Source organism: Lepisosteus platostomus, chromosome 2 (assembly GCF_059453375.1).
Source record: "Lepisosteus platostomus isolate fLepPlt1 chromosome 2, fLepPlt1.hap1, whole genome shotgun sequence".
NCBI lineage: Eukaryota > Metazoa > Chordata > Actinopteri > Semionotiformes > Lepisosteidae > Lepisosteus > Lepisosteus platostomus.
Window position 1 is genome coordinate 33,027,160 of NC_142612.1, and position 22,776 is coordinate 33,049,935.

The following is a 22,776-nucleotide window of genomic DNA, read 5'->3' on the forward strand; positions in this document are numbered from 1 at the left end:
ATACTGAAAAGATATTCTACTCTTTTCAGTGCAGGATTAACCACTGCATGCTCCTTTGTGGTTTACACCCTGACAGCTCCCCCCTCAAACATGAATATTGCGTTAGTGTTAATAAGTATATCTGCAAGTATTCTGGATATGCACAACTCAACCTTTTCCAGCTAGATGGCTTATGAACACATTATCAATGCCCTCAAATCCTGTAAGGCACAACAAACACAAATCTCTGCTTTTCAGTAATCTTTAATTTAAAAATCCCTTCTTTGTGGATGAAATCAATTACCCCCATCATAATTACAGGCTGGTGGTTCTCACATCTCAAAATGCCTGGAAACTATAATGAAAGGGCCTTACAGATATCCTGTAGACTGTGTATAGAGTAAGGAGGGGAGCAGACAATGCATTGCTTACTTTATAGTTTATGAACACAAGGACCAGACAAGGTCTGTTTACCCTTTCACCCTGTTTTCTAACTGCTTTATCCAATACAGGGTTGCAGGGAGCTGGAGCCTATCCTAGCAAACAATAGCCGCAAGATAAGTTAAACCCTGGGATGCCAGTCCATTGCAGGACACACACAGTCACACCAGGCTGTTTCCCTAAAAGCCAATTAAACCACCAACAGGTCTTTGGACTGCGAGAGAAAACTGGAGCAGAAGCAGGAAACCCATGCAAAAGAAACTGCAGGCAGACGGCACTCACAAGAACTAAAGGCAGGGTCCCACTGCTGCAAGACTGCAGTGCTAACCATTGTGCTGCCACTAGAGTCATTTGTTACAATATTTCTGATTTGTCTTCTGCTTTTGGCACATTTCAGTCCCTTGCACAGGTACATCAATTTCAAATTAAGTGGCAACTTATTTGACTTAACAGACATCAACAATTTAAAGTGGGGAAAATAGTTATGTTGCACTTCTTTTGGGTCACCACATAGCTGTCCCTTCTTTCTCAACTGCCCAATTTGTACACTAATGAATGCAAGAGCAAATGGACATCTTAAATTTACATACATCGTTGGAGGTTTGGGAAAATAGTGAACTTAAATAGAAAAACCAGGGTAAATAAGACCAATCTAAATGCACTCTACAAATATAAGAGTTCTAAAGCAGACTACCAGCATTATGCAGTGTGGCTCAACCCTTTCAAACCGTGAAAGTGACTTGACTGCCTTGGTTAGACTGTATTGTGTTGGACTTTTAATATTAGGAATCTGTCCAGACACTTGAATTCTACTGGTTTAAACCATGGTCCTAGTGACACAACCCATCAAATTTAAATTTCTGAAGATCTGTAGCAATTTTAAAAACAATTTGTTTGGTAGTTAAGAGATCGAGATTGAAAATACCACAACTGACCACTCACTTATAACGTCTAAGCACTGCTCATGCAACTCTGTATGGTGCTTTGTTTTCCAAAAAACACAAAATTACATCCAGAAATAACACAAGATAGAGAAGCACTACAAAGCTGTTTTTATTGAGAAAGCAAGGTTTTTTTAAAAAAAAGAAGGGGTAAGATTTTCCACATTTCACACATATTTTGGTCATCATAAGACTACAACAAATCCTGTGTGGGTAAGAAGATACGCGTCTCTTCTTAGAAACGACCGGATCTTTCCCGATCCCTTGACCTCCTCCTCTCGCGTTCACGTCCTCCTCTGCCCCGTTCCCGGGAGCGCGAGCGTCGTTCACGAGATCTGGAGCGAGACCTATGCCTGAGGAAGAAGACAACTTTTAATAGCCTGGAGGTCATGTTCTTACAACCTGGAGCTGCAAAACAACAGGTTTCCGAATTTATTAATTTATTAAGAGAAAATCCCAAATCGACTTGTTCCAACGTGCACTTAAATGACTAAATATCCCTAAATAGGAGGGTTACAAATGAGAGGAAGCCATTCCTTTTTGAACCAAGGATGTCATCCATTCTTTTTCAGAATAATGATCCCGGAAACTAAATCAATGTGTGGGAAGTTTGATAGGGAACATTTACTAAGATCAACTGGTTTCACCTGGTCTGCCAGGTGTTTTGCAATTTGAAAGGGAAGAAGGGTTTTGCACAAAACAATTAACAGTCGTCTACAGCCAAGGAGCAGCAATTCTAGCTGCAAGGCAACAGGCTCAGTCTGTGTAGCATGTTGCTTAACCTGAAATACTATTTCTAGAGCCTCAAAATACATTAAAGTAACTTGAAGCCACGAACATGTTAGGACCATGGTCCTTACATAAACCCAAATGGCAACCCTTAGTTTAGTTTTTTAACATCTAGAAAAACCAAATTGCTAAACTTAAAAAAAGCATCTCAATACCGACTGCAGCCAGTCTGACAATCTTTCACACAATGCAAGACACAAGTGTCCTAATCTGACAGTTTTACTATGTGAACAGCCAAGGTGCTATTGAAGGTAGAGAACTAATGGAAAACATGAGAATTCTTGCCAAAACTGCAACTAGATGTTTGTGAGGAGTAATGATGGTTTTAAACTTATTATTGTGGGCTTTGGAATTGACTGCATATGATAAATACTTGCATTTTTGCTTCCACTATCTACCAAACAACAGGAAGGACCTGGACTCCTACCTTTTCCGGCGACGGCCATACAGCTCCCGACGGAGTTCTCGGGAAATGGGCTTGAGGTGCATGAAGTTACAAAATCCTCCTCGAGTGCACTCTCTGTGGACAGAAGAAGACATGAGGACTGCTACCCCAGCACAGCAGCCTTGCTCCCAAGCAACATGCCAGGGTACAGCCAGCACAGATTTGGAAGGAGGAGATCTGGCTAAATTAAGAACTCTTTGAACAGGCTACAGAATTGGACTTGTATATACAGATTTCAGGAAAGCTTCAGTTTCTCCACAACTCTCAGGCATGCAGTAGGTATTCAAGGAAATGCATGTCTGGATTCTAAACTAGTAAAACAAAAATACACATATAAAGCATGGAAGCTCAACTGGATTAGGACCACTGCTCTCCCTAATTTTTAAGAATGACCTCTGGTACAGTGTAGAAAGTGTGGAGAAAAAGTGTTTGCACTTAGTTTATGTACATTTTCTATGTCAATCTAGATGAGGGTTTCTGCTATTAAAATTTTAATTTGGGATTTATTGGCATAACACTCCTCTCTATAACAAGACAGAACATAAAATAAGCTTAAAAGTCCTAGTACTCACCCCATCTCATACTGGCGACAGCAGGCTTCCCTGAAGTCAGTCACAGGTGAAAGCTCTGCGTGTATCGGCTGCCCATTGAACCAGCGATTGTTTAAATCCATTACAGCCTTCTCAGCATCTTCCTCTCGACGGAACTACAAGCACACAAGAGAAGAATGTGAGACCTAGAGTAACTTCAGAAAATTCTGAGGGACAATAGGCCAGCGATACATATGCAAGGATACTGGGCACTGTAATAAGGAAGGTTAAGGTCTATCTGCGGTTTAAAGAGTCTCTGCTTGTTCTGTAGCTCTGCACAAGGAGTGCAGTATCTTTTACCTAATAAATAAGGTAAGGTTCTGTAATCTAGACTTGAGCAAGAAGAGATTTTAGCACTCACCTTCACATACACATTTCCAACCAGGTGATCTCCCAGATTGTCACACACATTCATTTCTTCCACTTCACCGTACTTTTCTTCCATCTCCGTGAAGACCTCCTACAAAGTCAGCAGCACACATCAGTCCAGCAATGTGAACTTACTACTGCTCATGCTCAACATCAGGGGACCTGAGCAGAGGACCTCCTTCCAAGAAACCACTCTCGACAAGGAAATGTTTTAGACAGTTTCTATCAACACTGAAAAGGGAACTGCAAAAACACACATCCACCCTGGTTCAAGGACCCAGAGTTTGAAAACAAAAGTTCAAATGTAGTGTATTTTTGCAGCACTGGAAAATGAAATGGGGGAAATAGTGTTAATCTGCATCAGTAGTGCATGTGACATAGACAGGATTTACACTGATCGTGGAGGGTAATGAACACAACTTCAGTTTAAATCCTGCAAATTGAATTTATTGTAAACATCGTCAATATTAAATGCTGAAGGTTTAGATGTACAAAACTTTACTTTTAAATATGAAAAATCAACCATGCCTCATTTTTAGAACTAGATGTTACCCACATTCACTGGGATTTTTGTCCCAGGAGGTTATAGCAAACGTTATAATGATGGATGCGATTTCCTGCAGCACACAAATTCAACCAAAAGATTATGGCACAAATAAGAAAAATAAAAACTTGTTCAGTTCTTTGATAAGCAAACAAGACTACATTAGATATTTTCTCAAACAGGAGGGAAGAAAATTTCAAATCCGTTTACAGGGCTGATTTAGCATATAAGCAGTTTTCACTCACCTCAAAGAATTCATCGTAATGCTCTTGCATTTCCACATCGCTTACAGCACCTGATTGAAAGGCAAAAAGAAACAGTTTGCCTTATAGATGCTAAAGAACCCAAACATCTCCTGGAAACTTAACTCTAGAAATAAAAGGATACTAATTTGTTAAAACAAAGCTGCTGATTAACAGACGTTGCAAGGGAAAGGCAACAGGACTATCATGTCTATCCAACATTATCTCTAACATTTACAGAACACTGAACAATACTATTGTCATAAAATCCATCTGCCATTCTAAAATCTAAAATTGTAAAGTTAAGTTCAGTACCAAGTGTTACCCTCAATGGAAGGAGAACAGGATGGACACATTTTCTCAAATGCAGACTAGATATTGTGAGATTTGTAACAGTGAAAGGGAATATAAATTAAGAACTTTTTTGAGTCTACTGTTAATGCTTTTTCATCAAGTATTACATGTATAACTACAAGGAAATTACTAAATTCAAATTAGAAACAATTAACTTCAAAATATCTTATGAGACTGTGCTTCAGAAAGATGGCAAGAATTTTAAATATCCCTACAGTTATCACTTGGAAGAGGAGAAAACGTCCATTTTATCCTCACTTTCCTTGACCAAGGTACTTTCCCGACAACGAAAACAATTCTCCTGGCTGAGAATCAGTGAATGCTATAAAATGTCAGGGAAAACTAAAATGAAACCAAATGGATATTTCCGCACAAGTAGCCTGTCAAGGGCACTCCCTCTGTAAGCACTTTCCGTGCAGTGGGACTGGTAAAAGCCTAATGAGCATGCAAAGACACCAGGCTTGCTCAAGGGAAAAGGCTTTAGATAACAGAGGTTAGGGACACAGGGGACAGCTTTACAGCAGGGGGCCTGTCTATTACTTGTGATTCTCACTGATAACCAAGATATTTCTGATCGATTGATCATTCCCCCCAATAACCATCACAATGGAGTGCCTCCTCTGAAGATATGCTGATGATTTCCTTACGGTGGCATGGAATTACATTCCATGGCGCGGCTTAGCAATCTTTCACAAATCAGATTTTAAAGAAATTTACGAAGCCTGCCACCCCCTTTTTCCGTTTATAACTGCTGATGTGGCGTACGAGAGATCCCATTGCGAGTTCCTTGAGATTAGAGTGGTTCATGACAGTATCAAGGGCTGCTTGATACAAGTCTGCCCTCTTAATTTCAATAGGAGTTAGAAGCCCTTTCTGTGCTAGGTAGTTGGTAAAACTAGAGGCAAAAAGTGCTGACGGGGCTCAGATTCAGGTCATAGAAACTGAAAACAACAAGAATAGGAACACTAAAAAAATGACAAATCAATGCCGCAGGATCCTGCAAACAAGTTTAACTTACAGCGTAAACCATCAGCAGACTGGGCAGTGTTTTGAGGGTTACGGTAAATGTTCAAGAGGGCAATGGTCTGAAATACAAAATGTAAATTTTTGTAAAAAGGTTACCATTCAACTCATTTTGCTTTCGTTCCCATACTATCCATAGTCCAGTTGCAGGCCAGGCGCTGAAAGAGAAATGTTATGGGGCACTCCAGTGTCCCCTGGCCGCGCTGCGATGGGGACCTCAGGACAGCACGCTCATTACTGTTTCCACAGCTTAGCCCGCCAGGTCAGCAGGCTAACAAGCTCTTGACTCAGGGTACACAGGCTTTTCAGCTAGGCCAAATGAGTGTACTATGTACCAACATGCATTTAGGAGTCCGTGTAGAACAAAATAAAAGCACCTTTTATATATATCAAAAAGTATTCTGTGCTTTCTTAACTGCTCTTAAATTTCACTTATTACAGAGAATAAGAGCAGGACATATTAACATGCAGTGTGCCTAACCTGGACAAGTAAAAATACATGAGAAGTTAAGGACAGCTGCAGGTCACGTCTGCGGAGATTTAACCAGGTCTTCTAGGGGTAGGCAAATTAAAAATTGATCTGTGTAGCACTGTTGCAATAAAGAATCTGAGCAGTGGGAGCTGAAGGCCTCCATTCCAATTCCAGGTGACTGAAAATGGCTGAGCTTGTTTAAGACATGCAACATGTCTCCTGCTTCAATTCAGGAAAACTTGGTGAACTGGCACAATCGACTCAAGAGATACTGACAACCCAGAGTCACTGCAGGCCTGACCACTCATGTTGGTTAGTATTTTAAGAAATATCTCCCTTAAAGACACAAAACTGTTCACTGTCTTCTCTAAGAAAGTTAGGGCTTTGGATCCCACAAACAGTGGATATGACAGGAAAGACAAAAAATAGTCAGAATAAAAATCATCTTTAAGTGACTTTATACTGACTCCTTATGACTAGTACAAACACAGCACAGTACTTGATTTTTAAAAATACTTTTCCAGTTACTACAGCACAATAATGAGGTGTGTACTTTTGAGATCCCCATTAAAAAAAAGAAAAGGAAAGTTAAAATAAGCCCCCCCAACAAAAGATGCAAATGATGCCCATACACAACTCGACTTACCTGTACAGCAGCAAGTGGCTGTGCATCAGCTCTGCTAAGCGGGGCTCAACAATCTCAAGTACTTCTCACACAGTGTGACTAAGATTTGAGGTTAATTTTCTAATTACTATGGATGCTTTGGTTGGTATGTAATAAAACATGGCAGTAGTTTGTAGGGAACAAGGATTTAAACACTGAAGCCACTCGAAATCAACCATGACAGCTTCTGATTGAGTCTGGGGATTTCGGCTAGAGGTCAAACAGGCGACTTTGGCATGAAAGACAACCGTCACAAATGGAGAACATTCTGTTTAGAATAAATGATGACTTGCAAAATGCAACTGCTAGGTGAACTTTTTTAGAAATCCATCAGGAAGCCATTTTGTAGCAGACAATGGATGAATTTGTTACTGTGCCGTGAAATTCACCGTTCTGTAAACGCACTTCAATGCTTGATGAATGCATAAGGAAACCAAACACCATTTGACAAAGGGAAAGTGTGAAGTGGGGAAAAAAGAATCCTGAAAATGCTGAACAATGACAGACCGATACTACGCACACAGATGAACAAAAAGGAGCCAAATTAAAACCTCTCCGGACACCATTACAAACACGATTGTAGTGTTCCTCATCTCCAGGTGAAAAAAGACGTAGGGATATTGGAAAACAGACCTTCCAAGGTTAAGGAAGACTGAGATGCATCTTTATCAAGCATGCCAAGTCAAAACATAAGCCTGCCATGAACCCAGTCTTGATCCGAAAAAGGCCTCTCTTCGCGTCACCTGGATGCCTCACCCAGTCAGGCTACTTGCTTAGATCACAAGTTGAGGCCTTCAGCCCAGACTGTCAGTTTAAGCCCAGATCACGATATCACTGGCCAAATTCGTCCGGAATTCCTGAAGGGCAGTGTCGAACTGGCGAGTGCCCACGGGGTGAGATGGGCTTCAGTCAGCCAGTTTCCTCTAGCCTTTGTCACAGGTTTGACTGCAGGACGTGCCCCAAGCTCACAGCGATGTTGGAGAGAAAGGTGCCGTTCCACCATTAAGTGCTATCTTTCTGGTGAGAAAGGGTGGAGCTTGCGATAGATCACAACGATGACGAGCTCTAATTAAGTGTTGCAGGGTACAGGAGCACATTAACTGGTACCCCACCTTGACAGATATAGTAAAGGAGTAAAAAAAAAAAATCAGAGAAATCCAAATTGGTAGGCATAAAATAGAAAACTGGCAATTCAAAAATTGAGAAACAGACCTTTAGGCTCTCAAAGATGTAAAAAAATATAGGGTAGAATCAGATCTGGATTTCAGCAACAGGCTGGCAAAGGAAAATCTTGGGGGGCTGGGGGCGTGTGTGATGTGTACTGTGGTCTTGTTATCCCCTGCTAACAGCACTGAAGCAGCCCCACTTTAATCTGCTGGCACCCATTTGTAAGTCAGCAGTTTTGGCAGACACCCCCGTATTGTTCAGAGAGGGATTTTGTACCCCTAATCTAAAATATTTCTGACAGTGGGACTTACAGTGTGAGCCGTCGGCCGTCTGTGCACTGTTTTGGGGATTACGGTAGATGTTTTGAATCAAGATGGTCTGTAGAGGGAAAAAATAAAAAAATCAAATAAAATTCCCCACTGCTCTGCAGAGCATAACTAATTTTCTTTCTTGGTCATTGCAAACGTCCTTATAAACTATGAAAACTAGATGCAGCTATCCCTCCTAGAGTTTGTAAGGAAAAAAAGCATGCCAGTGTTCTTTTTCAGCACGAAAGATGAAAATCTCTTTGACCATCTCTTTGACCAAGCTTTTCCTTAAAGGCCTTCCAAACACTACTATAATTCTGGGCCCAGCTGGAACTTGGGAAGTTTGTCTGTCAGCAAGCAAAAACAATTCCTATGACTTTAGTTTCACAGGCCAGCCTAGCACATTTTTTTGATGAAGGATGACTTGATTAAGGGAAAACTCTCTCAGCACTCTTCCAAGATTTAAAAAGTAACTCAATCTCAACTAACGCAAAATGTATGAGCATATAGTGTGCTACAAAAATAGGACTGCTCTTCAAAATTGTATCCTTACAACAGCTTTTAGTGCTGTACTATTTGACTTCACATTTTGCAGCTCTCAACACTTTGTTGGGACATCACTTACAGCAAAAAAAAAAACAGAAAAAAAGCACTTTAGCCAGAATCGATGTCTACACTACGAGAATCTTTTGTACACAACCACTGAAATTTAATCTTAGCAGTCAGCAGGCCAAAAATCATAAATATCTACGTAATGAATACATACCATTCTGAAAACTGAAGTACTATGGAGAGATGAGAGATATACTTTACCAAAGCCCTGAAAGCCATACCAATCTTCAGCACATATACTGAATCTCAAGCAATGCAGGGAGAAATATTGATGGTTCTGGGCGGGGATAGGGGTGGATAGATACTGACATTTCTAATATAAGTCAGTAATAAGTTCTAGAGCAAAAAACAGCATAGCATTCAGAAATAACATGATGGGTGTACTATTTTTTGAGGAGCAGCCTCCAAGGCTGAACCTAAGGAAACATTTTTGTTAATATTCTACGCCACCATCTACATCATTTCTGCAAAATCAAATTTCTTATATTTGCGGGAAACGTTCGTTTTTATGTGAGATTGCTTGCAAAACACCTATCCTTTTAGCTAAGATTTCTTAAACTAACATCTTTGCTAGTTCTGTGTGAGAAACCTGTTTTTGGCAGTCCAGTGAAAAATTTGCCGACAACAGGTAACAAGGCATGCAGGATCTTTTTCTTTCAATATCCATCAAGTACCACAGGTGGCTTGTGACGACTTGACTAACCATTCATTAGTTTACGATTGTAGAAGTGGGTCTTCTACCTCTATCAAGTTCAACAGATATCTTTCAAAGCTTGTGTGGCTCAAAGACAAGTCAAAACGGATCCGCAATGACAAACGTGAACAAACTGGAGTATGGGATTTCTTTTTATATAAGGACATTTTTTTAAACATTATGCAGTAAAACGTGGATGACTCACAAGGCTACCATGGACCGAGTTGCCTGCCTTGTATATCCTATTCCTAGAGTAAATCTGAACACAGATCTACTTCCTATGCTTTACGGTTGTTTGCAAAGGAATTCAAAGTAAGATGCAAGCCTGTTCATGACAGCAAAGTCCCAGTGGCTATAGAGGAACAAGAAGTAAAGCCCTTTTGCAGATCTCTAACTAATAGCGATGCTGCTGCGTTCTAGTTTCACTGCTTACCACGACAGAGAATGCAAACTATGAAGCCATAAACTCCCATACCACATATACCATGCTGGCAATTTACCACGGCATGAAAAGTAGATAGGTTTTGAACTCCATTCATTTTGGCCCATTGGTAAACCGAAGTTAACGAGCTTAGAAGTTGCAGTACGCAATTAAAGTCTCTCGGCAAGTGGCTTTTGCCCATACTGGTTATTCCTGACCAACAGATACAGCAACCTAAATGAAGGACATGTGAGGAATAGTTATTTGACAGCCCTGATTTACATATTTTCATGCATTTAGCTGGCTGTTTTTCAAGATGCTCAATTTCTGTTTTTATATACCACATAACTCCCATTTTAGTAAAAACCCTCATTATCCCACTGTATTGTGGGGAAATACAATTTTCATGTATTTAGCTGGCTGTTTTTCAAGATGCTCAATTTCTGTTTTTATATACCACATAACTTCCATTTTAGTAAAAACCCTCATTATCCCACTGTATTGTGGGGAAATACAATGTTAACACTGGCACTTTGTGAAAGGATGCTTAACAGTATATTAATGTTTAAGTTAAAGTAACCTGGTAAAACGAACAAATCAAAGGCAAAATTTAAACAAATTAACAGCAAAAATGCTCAAAGCAATGGCAATTATTCAAATATTAACTACAGCAAGAATGCCGCATTGATACCACAATGCACCAGGATAATGAAGGCATTACTGAAATGAGAAATACAGTATAAAAATTAACAATTAAAAGTGGTGTTACAAAAAGGGCCATTTCAATAATTTATGAACATGCACAGATTTGTCTGTATCAAAGAACATGGAATCGCATTACATGATACACAATCAGATTTCAGCATGGTGCATTCCATAAATCTCAAACTGCAAATTGTGCCGTTTTCCAATTAAAGAAATTCCAATATTGCTAGTTTTAAACATATTATTAAATGAATACATTACTGTTAAAAGTTTTCCATTTCTATTTAAGTCTTTTGAGCAATCCATTCTTCTCTAGTTTTTCATTACAGAAATTACAATTTCACTAAATTAAAAAACCACCACTATGAAAAAAAAAAGACTACTGAATCACAGAGTGCTTATTTACAAAATGTCAAATTTCACACCAACATCCCTATTTCGAAGGCAAAGAAACTAAGCCTTTGCAAGAGCCTGCCTAACCATTCAAAATCAGCAGCTTAGAACAAAGACAAGGCAACTTCCCAATTATATAGCTAATATTTCACCAGAATATCTATTTAGTCTTCAAAACTAAACACTTCAAAATTGAGGATGAAAACAAAAATCCTGAATCTTGGTGCCCAGGTAGGAATGAGAAAGCAGTTGTCACTGCCTTGAAGGTAAAGAGGGTTCTGATGCTTCCTAATTGTTTAATACAAAGGCAACTCCAACTTGCTTGAGTAAACCTAGACAAACTACACAGGGCTCCTCAGTAGTGCAATTGTCAGGTGTTTAACAGCCATGCCTCCTTTTCGTCTTCTCTCTGTATTAAGTGTGACTCCGGCGCTCTCTCGTGAAATCTCATCTGGGCATATGAGAAGTCCGAGTGCAAAGCGGACCGCAGACGTTTTTGCGGAAGTAGTGGAAAGCCCAAGTAGGCTACTGGGAAAGATTAAGCAGCAGTTGCATCCTTCCCCATAACTTTAGAGATGTCCATAGCTTCAGTCAGGCATTACCTTCACCACTCAGACAGCGCCATTGGTAGACTTGTGACTCCGACCACAGCTTATAAGCCGAAAAAAAATCAACCAGAGCACTGTTCAGGAAGACAAGTTAACATGTTGTTAATTGAATGGAACAAATTACTTCATTAGTGAGGTGAGATTTTCATAAAATACCATTATGCACTATTACACTTCACTTGTATTGTGTTCAGAAGCACCGATGGTATTTTAACAGAACCACCAGACATTCCAAGCAAGCAAAGCTGATTCAAATCCAAACTTGAGCTGGATCTTCTCCTTCTCCACTTGTGTTTTTCAAAAATGTAACACAAAGTGATTATAAATGAAGATAATAGCTTATATATAGCACAAGAAGATAACACCACTACCCACGAGAAGCAAATGTTTCAGTTTCAATTGACTGGATGAATTTTAGTCCAAAAGGATGTGTAATCTAGACCCACATCAATATTTTCCACACCTATTTTGGTAAAAAAAAGTAATGTCTATCAAAATACTGAGGACACGCTTTTAAAAAACAGGACTATGGATGTCATGATCAGAAAGGTAGCTTTTCATAAGGCCTCTCAACTTTACAAGTGCAACTTGGATATTCCTACACCCTGTAAATTTTCATGACCAACAGGGAAGTTTACAGCTCAGCAACGCTGGGTATGTGTAAATCCCTAGAATATAAATAAGCAGGGAATCAATATTCAGTCAAGAGAGAAGCTAGCATATTACATACAAATGCAAGGATGTAACCTAAAGTTACCTTAAATTCACAGCACATTTTACATTTGGGCAATAGTGCTTTTTAGCAAGTGGTATTGTTGGGTGCTATTAGAAGCTCATCCATAGAGCCTGTTTATACTGCAATCAAAGAATCACCCAAAACGACATTTGCTCTTCTAAGCTTAATGTAGGCATCCTCTACAGTCCAACACACAAAAGTCAAATAAGTGCTCCTGTCACCTCATCTGGCCATTTATGATCATGAATTAGTTCTACAAGATCTCTTCTTTCCAGGTTTCTCTGTCACAGCATAGCAGAAAACTAAAAACTAAGGAGAATGCAACTCAAGTTATAGAGTAGAGGATGAAGAACATGTTTTCCAAAGCATGCTACAACACACATGGACGCTCTCCAGATGGGTATGCAACAGACTTATTTGCTAATGAAGTTAAAAATAACACTATCTGCACCACCTAGACATAATAATAGGAACACACCATCTTGATTAAGTAGTACAGATTCTAACGTAAGCAAGCGATGCAAATATATGATCAGTCACAGAACATTTAAGAAACATGACAGACTGGGACTGAATGTTAATTTGCTTTCACTATTTTCCAATAAAAACAATACATTTTAAAAATCTTAGAAACTGTAATTGCACACTACTGACTGAAAAATCAATCTTGAAGAAACGCCAAGGTGAATTCATACAGTAGATCCAAGAGCCTTGAGACCAACTACTTTTTAAGGCTTCGTGCCTCCATGCCTTTTAACTGTACAGTTGACTTGTGCTATACTTTAAAATAAGAGCCAGGAGACCTGAGCAATGAGAAATCGTTCAGAACAGCCCCAGCCAAATCTAGTGGAAGGGTCAAATTCTGACACAAAGGGATGCAGCAATAGGGACAAGACGGATGCAATGCAGAGATTTTGAAGTCCTGGGGGCTCATTTACACCAGGCTAGACTGATCAGTAAGCAAAACAGTTTGTGAGGGAATTAACTTAAAAATAGTTTCAAACACGTGAAGGCCATTTGATACTACCTTTTTGGTAACTAGTTAACTGACAAAGATCTCATCCAGCCATTTTTTGATGGAAGCCCAGGTATCAACTTTAACCACATGGTCAGGTCACTTGTTCTATACTCCCACCAGCCTTTGCATAAAAGAGTGCCTTGTGTTCTCACATTTGCATTCGTGTAAATACCACATTAACCCTGAAATGATTCCAAATTACTTCTGTCTGGGTAGGTATTATAGCTTCAAACCTCTGAATAAAGCCCTATTAGGAACTGTATCCATTTTCTCTGGAGAGCCCGCAGTCAGCTACTTCAATGGTTATAAGGGAGGTATCACCTCAGCAGGGGATGCAAACAGACTTGAATATAAACCAGAAAAAATCAAACCAGGTTGCTAGAAAAACATCTAGTTGTGCCAATAGCACTTTCTGGTAAAGTTATTGGGTTTAAACTGCTGAGGCAAGACTCCAATAGCCTGACTGTTGTTCCAAATTATACCCTTACGCAAACGAGAGCAAACTCATAATAACTCAAATATCCGAGAAACATGTAGAATGCTTGCCTATAGATAACTGCAAGAACAATGAATTATTAAACTACTTAAGATATAAATGTGCTTATGATATCCCATCTGTAAATCTTCTCGCAGACCCTATAACAGTGTATATCTACAATACTGCAAGAAAGAAGAAAGCTTAATACACACTTCCCAATAGAAGTTTAAGGACTATTAAATCTGATCAAATGGAAGGAATTTTTAAATTAACAGACCAGTTCAATTGTGCTTCTAAAAATGCATCTCTCCCTCAGTCACAGTATACTGCCATCTAGACTTACTGCACAAGTGAGTAAATGCTTTCAGCTCCAACAGTATATAGGATCGTCCTTTCTCTGAAGTGCAAAGTATTTTGGGGGGCATGGTATTCTAGGAAACTACTGAAAGGGAAAAGAACAGATTAGGAGGAAAAAATGTAAATACAATGTGACCCTAACATTAGCACTTTGAAGTGCTAGTCAAGGACAAGTATACTGATCCGTAAAAAGAGCAGACTTTAAACTACACAAAGCAGGAACACTCTACATGTACACCATGGGCAATTTTGGCTTTTGAAATTTTTGCAGCCAGTCATTTATCTAAATGATGTTCCAATAAATAATAAGATAAGACTCCAACAAAACAGCTGGAGCAGCTTTTCTGTGATGGAAGAGGTCTTTTTCGCAGCAAATACACATTTACAATTCTTCAGCCAAGCATGAGTTCTGAAAGAAACCAAATCAAGTTAGTGTGAATTAAATGAATTTAAAAGCATGCATCCATCACAAAGTAAGACTACCTTTATATGGAAAAAAACCTTTATCATGGCTTAAAATACAACAGGAATTATAAAGAAACCACTCAATTTCAGCTTTACCTACTTATGTTGTGATAGAAAAACAATAATGCACTGAACATCCTCATATGGTAGGGTATGAAATTTATCCTACTTCTGGACAGGAACTAAATGAAGATTTCCACAGTGGTCCCCCCACTGGGGTGAGATACTTCTTGTATTTTAATGTGTGCCGATGATCGACAGCTGCTCATAGCCTTTCACCGTGAAAGCAGAGAAGCTACTTGCAACTAGTAAGGAGAATAGGAAATTTTTAGAAACATGGAATTGTTTACCTTTGTTTTTGAACTTTTAGTAGCTACACTGTTAATATCAGTTTAGTGTAGAGTTTAAAAAGCAATTTAGTTCTACTGACACACTGGGAGGGAGTTATTATAAACCACCCAAGCAATGAATGAAAAGTTATGATTTCAATGCATATATAGAACTATACTGAACAGTTCCGACTCAGGTCATTATAAAACCTACAGAAAGCCCTGGTGTCTTGCAGTGTACATGCTTAGGACCAATTTTTCTATCCAATTAAGTTTATCCGATTAGAAATGCACTTCATTCATGCTGGTTAGAACATTAAACTACTCCTTCACTTTCAAGGGAAGTATTTACGAAGTGCATCAGCTACAAGGACATGACACCTTTAATGATTTTAAAAATCATTATTTAAGGAATCATATCCAACAAACACTGTCAAAATACAGCGGTTCTTTTACTTTCATGGCAAGAAAACTTCACAAGTTGCAGCAGCACTAAAATTGTGTGGTTTCATCACAAAATCCTCTGAACTTTATGGGACATATTGAAAACACTGGCACTTAGCTCCCCTTTGCTTCTTAAAGGGGTTTAAAAGAGCAAGAGTTTGTATATAGTACCTCAAGGAGTAATACAGCACCATGTTCTGACAGGAACATCTGTACAGCTCAGACTTACCTGACTGAAGGTTGGCTTATTGTGCAACCTGGAACACCGGTCTCCATGACGACAAGCCCCAATTTTAAAGTAGAACGAACAATTGACTCTGTTTCAAAAGGAAAGGAAAATAGAAACACACTGAGGCCGGAATCCTTAAGCATCATGAGACTATCATGAGCAAATTGGATACTTTTAACAAGAATCAGGCAAGCTCAAACTTACCACAGGAGTGGGATGCTGGAATGAGAAAACTTGAATGCATATGGCCAAACAAGCACACACACTACTCTTAAACCCAGATCCCTGGAGAGGGAATTCTCCTGCAACGCCTTGTATGGACACCTTGCTTTCTTTTGGGGAAATTATTTACATTATGTACATCTTCAACTTAGCCTAACCTAGAAATGGAGGCTAGGAGAAGCTTGAGGTGAGAGAGATATAGGAAATTATCTTCAAAATTCATTGGCACTTAACACTTAAATATGGAAAACAAAGGCAAGGGTATATTTTAACACGGACATCCATTATTTACATGGTTCTCCAAAACACCTTTTCCACAACAGCTCTGCAGCAGTTTCAGGGTACCTGCACTGGCATGTTGTGGTGAGCCCCGATTCTGTCAATACAGGGATCCCCAATACAGGTTATGCCACATACAGAAGACCTATAAAGCACATGATGACTCAACCAAGTATTTTATTCAGTTAAGACAATGCTGTTACTTGTGGGCCGAAAGACCTACATTTATAGTCCTCAGTGATCCGTTAAACAGGTAGTTTGCATGTCTTTAGAAATTTGGTGAAGCAACAGTCACCACCAAACATTGCAGGCTGGGTGCTCTTCAGGGCCACAACCAAATATTCCCTAACAAGATGATTGTGAAAAAACGTGATACAAGTATTCAAAATCCAAACGGGCACTTACAAAGTCAACCCAGCACACTCAGTCAGAATCAGTTAAACAAATCAAAAGACAAGTGAAAACAAGATGGATGTGTATTAAAAACTAAGAACAGGGTACACCTCTTTACCTAGGAAACAAGCTACATAGATGTGTGTGAAGTTGCTAACAATTTCAGAAATGGATGGATGAGAGCCTTAGATCAGTTAACTACCAAACGGGCCAAAGGCTCTCCTCTCCTTTGTAACTGTTTCTCGTTCTAGTTCTTAACTGGACTGCTACAACTGGAATGAATGGGAAGCAAACAAAAACAAGAGAAATAAAACAAAGCTTATAAACAAGAGGGGGCCATTAAGCCCACGCAGGGAAAAAAGTTCAACAAAAAGCAATATTTGTTTAAGAACAGACAAAGAGATGACTTGCGATCTACAACTATCATGTAACAAACTAAAGTAAAACGCGGACTTCAGTGGGCTTGATTCGTCGTTCTTCAAAATAAAACCACTAGCCCCCCCAACCCAATACACACACCAAAACAATGAGCGACATAACCCAAGACCATAACCTAGAAATGAAGCACCTTATCAGTTGTCAGTCATACACAACCTCAGGTAGTCAGAAGTCTTGGCCTAGGTTGTTTTAAAGAACTAAACACACGCAGCACGAAGCAATTGCAATTTGAAAGAAGCATCCACGTTTCTCTTTCATGTATCCTTCCTGTGGCGTTAGACGGCGCTACAATCAATTCTTAATTGATTCACACGTCTTCTGATTTACTCAGAACAACGGTTTGATGTAATTATTTTCTAAAAAAAAACCCGCATGTAATACAATAATAAATCCAGCAGCTGGGACTTTTTTCTCGAAATACCGACACCGGAACAGTCTCCCCTCAGCCAGTTGGAACTTGCGCGGCGGTATCCTCCCACCAAGGAGCGGATCAAGAGCTAAACCCCGTGCCTTTTGAGCGTCTAAATGTGCACAGTTTAGCCGAATTCCACCTCAAGCACAGTCGAGTATCGGTTTTCCGCGGCCCTCCAGAAGCGGCCTGACGGCGTTGGCTCCCCGGCCCCAGGGGAGCGTGTCTTCGGACACAATGGCGGAGCAAGGCCGCCGGGACCTGCGGGCCAACTGGTGCAGCTCCCGCCGCCTGCGCCGCCGCCTCGTCCTCACAGTCAACTTTGCATCGCCGGCCGGCGAGTCTTTATCTCTCTGCTGCGGGCGAACCAAGACCGCGGAGGCCTTAGTCCTCCACCCCCACCAACATCAGCAACATGGCCCTCTCATGCGCCGCCGGACCCAAGCGCACAAAAACTAAGAATTTAGGACGCTTCCACCAGCACTTCGCGAGATACTTTTAAAATAGGACAAAATGTAAAGCTACTACTTCGACTGCGTGCGTTTTGTGGAGAAAAAAAACAACAAAAAAGACTTACTTGTCTTTCTCTGTACCAAAAATGGACGCCAAATACTCCGCCATCTTCGCCTCCTGCAGCAGCAACTCGCGGCCGCGCGCTCTACGTCATCAACTATAAGCTCCCGCGCAAGCCCCGAAGTCCTGTACCGTAAAGTCTGTTTTACAAGCGCACCACAATCCGAATAGCAGGGCATTTCACAGTTTGGCATAGGGTGTTTTTAGGCGATGAACCATTTTTCATTAAACCACGATTGAGAAGAGCCCAGTATATAATCAGGGAAATGTAGGGTTTTTATAAATACTGCTGTTATGTAACTTTCAAATAGATTTCTTCAAGTGAAATTTAACCACTCATATGATAAGTTCTACGAGTACATCCATAGGTCAGGTAGTAATAATAATAATAATAATAATAATAATTGCTTACACTTATATAGCGCTTTTCTGGACACTCCACTCAAAGCGCTTTACAGGTAATGGGGTCTCCTCTCCACCACCACCAATGTGCAGCATCCACCTGAATTTCATACAATTAGAAGAGATGAGAAAAATATTTTCTTCTTTCTTTTTTCGTACATGAAACAATGTCTGAATATGTCCCCTCGTCTGAAACGAACTCACAAGAAACAATTACATGTTGCCACGGGATGGCGATATTGTAACATAATAATTGCTCTATTGAGTTCCTACTGTCCGTGTTTTATATCCCAGAACTTTCACGCGTTTAAATTCTTATACTTATAGTTTTTGTATTGTTCACGGGAAGGACCTGAAATAACAGCTAATATTTCTGTATTTCTGAGTTAGAATCTTTAACTCGGGAAAGCGGGGCCGGGCCTTGGCTTAGGCGAACTACGAGGCCACCAGGGGGCCCCCTCAGTGTGCAACACGACATTTGTTTTTATCAGCACGTTCACATCCGAGTCGAAAATTCCCTCTAGTGGCTCCTTCTGTTGCTGCTGTGCTAATCTACGCTGTTAAAGTTTGTTAGTTATAAATGATAATATCGTGTTTTCATTGTAGCCCAACTCCTAAACTTAGTGGCCAGTATTGTACTTACTGAACCACCGTTGCCAGCACAGTAGGAGAAGTATTATCCTTACAATTTGTGGGCATAGGCCAGCTTCCTGATGATGATGATGATGATGATGATGATAATAAAAATAATAGCTTAGTCTTATATAGCACTTTTCTGGACATGCCAATCAAAGCACTTTACAGGTAATGGAGACTCCCCTCCACCACAACCAATGCGCAGCATCCACCGGACATCCTGCTGATGTCCAAGCACTTTGGATGGTCCAAGTTCTGGGATAGTATCACAGCCAATACTTGGTTTATTGGAATCTTATCACTGTTTAAGAATCTTATACTAACTGTAGTATAAGAAATCCAAAAATGTATTGGTCATCGAAGAATAGACTGAGGAAATTGTTGTCAGCCAACAGCTAAGTTCCTCAGCACTCTCATGCCCGAAAGGGGGAATCTTTACTTGAAAGTGGTTTATGTGGGAAACTTTAGGATTATGTGTACTAATGTGCCTGTATCTTTCATTTCTTACATGCCGATTTAAAGCCACACAGAGGGAACTGAACAGGATGTCTGCGTTAGGACAAACATGAGCAATAGGAGTGACAGACTCAGCACATCCCGCACAGCGACTGCAGGTCACCAGGGAGCAGGTACATCTGTCATCCTCCAAGTCTGGGGAATGGGTGAACATCCTCATCAGAGGGGATAGACGTGGCACTGGGTGAGGAAGGATTATATGCATCTGCAACCAGGCTGCGTTCACAGCTGTTGAAAGGGGTAACTGAAGGATTGGATTTTACGTTTTGTATAGCATAACTGTAACCAAGGCACTGTTAACCTGTAGCTTACAAAAAAATTGCTTATAACAAGAAAGGTGCAATAGATACACATTTTTTGTGACATTTGATAAAAATAAAATGCAGGGGGCTGACAGGAATAAGTTCTCTGATCAACAAGCTATATACTGTTGATACTGTTAATGGACATCACATCTCTGTACACCGTCATTCCCCATAATGACGGCCTTACAGCCCTCAAGCACACGCTGGACAAACGCACAGTGCTTGATCCACCCACCCACACCCTGGTACGCCTTGCAGAATTGGTCCTCACACTGAATGCATTCTCTTTCAATAATCTTTTTTACCAACAGGTCAGTGGAGTTGCCATGGGCACCAGAATGGGACCCAGCTATGCCAACATTTTTGTCGGCTGGGTAGAAGAACGCTTCTTCGCCTCCTACACTGGCTTTGTCCCTGACCTCTACAAACGATATATTGATGACTGCGTCGGTGCCGCCACATGCTCCAACGATCAGCTTGAGTTCTTCCTGCACCATTTCACCAACTTCCACCCGTCCCTCAAATATACGGTTAACATATCTTCCACCACTCTTCCGTTTCTAGACATCCACTTGTCTATCAACTACCCCCGACTGTCCACATCAGTTTATTACAAACCCACGGATTCACACAGCTACCTCCTGTACAGCTCATTTCACCCCAACCACACTAAAAACTCTCTTCCTTTTTCACAGTTCCTTAGGTTACGAAGACTATACAGCGACGACATCGACTTCGAGAACCAAGCCCTCGAAATGTACTCATTTTTCATCAACAGAGGATACCCCAGCAGTGTGATTGACAGGGCCCTTGCCCGAGCCAAAAACACCCCCCGGACCATCAACCCGATCAGGAACTCCCGCCGTAACAACTGCATTCCCTTGGTGCTTCCTTACCACCCTAACACACTTCCTATCCCCAGGACCATTAACCAGAACTTTTCCATCCTACATGATGATCCCTCCATTGGGGCCCTCTTTTCTGATCGCCCTATCATCTCATATCGCTGACCACCTAATCTGCGTAACCTCCTTGTTCACAGCTCCCTTGACCGCCCTCAACAACCATCCACACCAGGCACTTTCCCTTGCAACAGAGCTCGCTGTATCACCTACAAGTACACAGCCACCACCACACTCATTCAAGGCCCCTCAGGACAATTCCGGATCACCCAGACAGCATCTTGTACCTCCAGCAACCTTATTTACTGTATCTCTTGCAGTAAATGCCCAGCCATCTACATTGGAGAAACAGGAAGGAGACTCGGAGACCGCTTCAGAGAACACGCCAGGGCTGTGAAGATTAAAGATCTCTCCAAGCCCATTGTTTCTCATTTCACCTCTGACGGCCACGACCACTCTAATCTCTCCGTCTGTGTTCTCAAAGACGGTTTTCCGAACTCATACATCAGAAAGACCACCGAAACTAAAATTATTCTGCAGTTAGGATCACACATTCTCCCTTCCCTTAACGACAGATTACTGTTCTTTTAAATTTTCTCCATTCATTGGAAGTTTCATTTCACACCTCTCTGCACCCATTCTGACTTCACACCTCTTGATTGGCCTCTCTTTCTGTCCCCCACTCCCGCCTCTCACTCCTCCTCCCTCCCAACCTTTGTTCTCCCGCTACTTTACCTTTGCCTACTGCCCTGTCCCTGTCACCTGAAGAAGGCTCCATGGCCGAAACGTTGTGTTCTCTTTCTTCTTTTTTTCAGCGTGGAATAAACCTATTACTTGTTCCTTTGCAGCCTACGCATGCTGACGCAGCTACCCACCTAAGCTATATACTGTATCACTTGATGAAAACAAAGGAGCAGACTGTAGATTATTATAAATAGCATAATGAACTTTATGTAACAGATAAGGGGAGAAGGGTTTCTCCTAACCATAAGATAAGATCATTTGTCAGTTTAGCCAGCAGGAGGAAGTGGCTACTAAATTGCGGTTTTTGGAACAAATGTTTTGTTATAGACTACAAACAAGACCTGTCATAGTAACCAGCAGAGTTCCCTTGCTCTTGCACGCTGCTGCGTCTGTGCTTTGAGCTCAGTACTGAAATAAAGGCCTGATGATTGCTTCACCTCTGTAGCCAGGCCTGTCTTTCTTTTACCTGGTCTCCTGAAGAGGGTTGACCTTACCTGTCTGCCCTCATGACTGTCCTCAAAAGACTGACCTGCCAAATGGATGAAGGTTCTCCAAAACCAAACTGTCAAAAGTCATCTGCTCAAAAAGGGCAATAATTTTCTATAAGATGGTGGATCAGCCTTGTGCCTGGTTACTGTTCCTTGTGTGTGTCCACCCTGTGCTGAACTGACATGCAGTTCATGGCTTACACTCAGTGCTGGTCAGATAAGGCTCACTATGACCCAATCAGATGATGTCCCTATAGATAATGGAAGGATGTTTACATAAACAAATGAATCCATTTATCAGTGTGATTTATATGATTTACTCAACTATATTATAGTCACATGTCACGACCCTCTGCAGCCAGAGGGCGCGCCTTCTCTGTCCTGTCCCTAGTTTCCGGTCTGCTGTCCTTTCGGTCCCTCTCTTTCCCTTGGGCTATATATTTCCGGGTCTTGCACTCTGTCCTGGCTCAGCATTGACGTCCGGATGTCCTGAGACCTGCCTAGCACCAGGGTGCCCCATGTCCGCTCCCTGAGAGCATTGGTTTCTATACGGCATTCCTGAACTCTTGGCACTATGAGCCCGGGCCTTTTTCCCATCTCGCCGCTACGCATATGGGTCTTTTTCTGCTCTCCTGCTCCCCACGGTTAGTCC

General features: G+C 40.9%; 1 protein-coding gene across 2 annotated transcripts; it reads right to left on the reverse strand.

Annotated features, from left to right (window-relative positions):
• Positions 1-1,455: 1,455 nt before the first annotated feature.
• Positions 1,456-18,258, reverse strand: u2af1 (U2 small nuclear RNA auxiliary factor 1). 2 transcript variants are annotated; one of them, XM_088606079.1, is made up of 8 exons: positions 18,136-18,258; positions 15,818-15,905; positions 5,713-5,779; positions 4,344-4,393; positions 3,547-3,645; positions 3,168-3,301; positions 2,578-2,670; positions 1,456-1,714 (listed from the first exon to the last, which is right to left on the reverse strand). In XM_088606079.1, the coding sequence occupies exons 1-8, from the start codon at positions 18,177-18,179 to the stop codon at positions 1,597-1,599; spliced, it is 693 nt and encodes a 230-aa protein (XP_088462205.1). In that variant the 5' UTR covers positions 18,180-18,258; the 3' UTR covers positions 1,456-1,596. The 2 variants fall into 2 exon arrangements, with proteins under 2 accessions (XP_088462205.1, XP_088462216.1); XM_088606090.1 differs by lacking the exon at positions 5,713-5,779 and adding an exon at positions 8,332-8,398.
• Between the last annotated feature and the right edge of the window lie 4,518 nt (positions 18,259-22,776).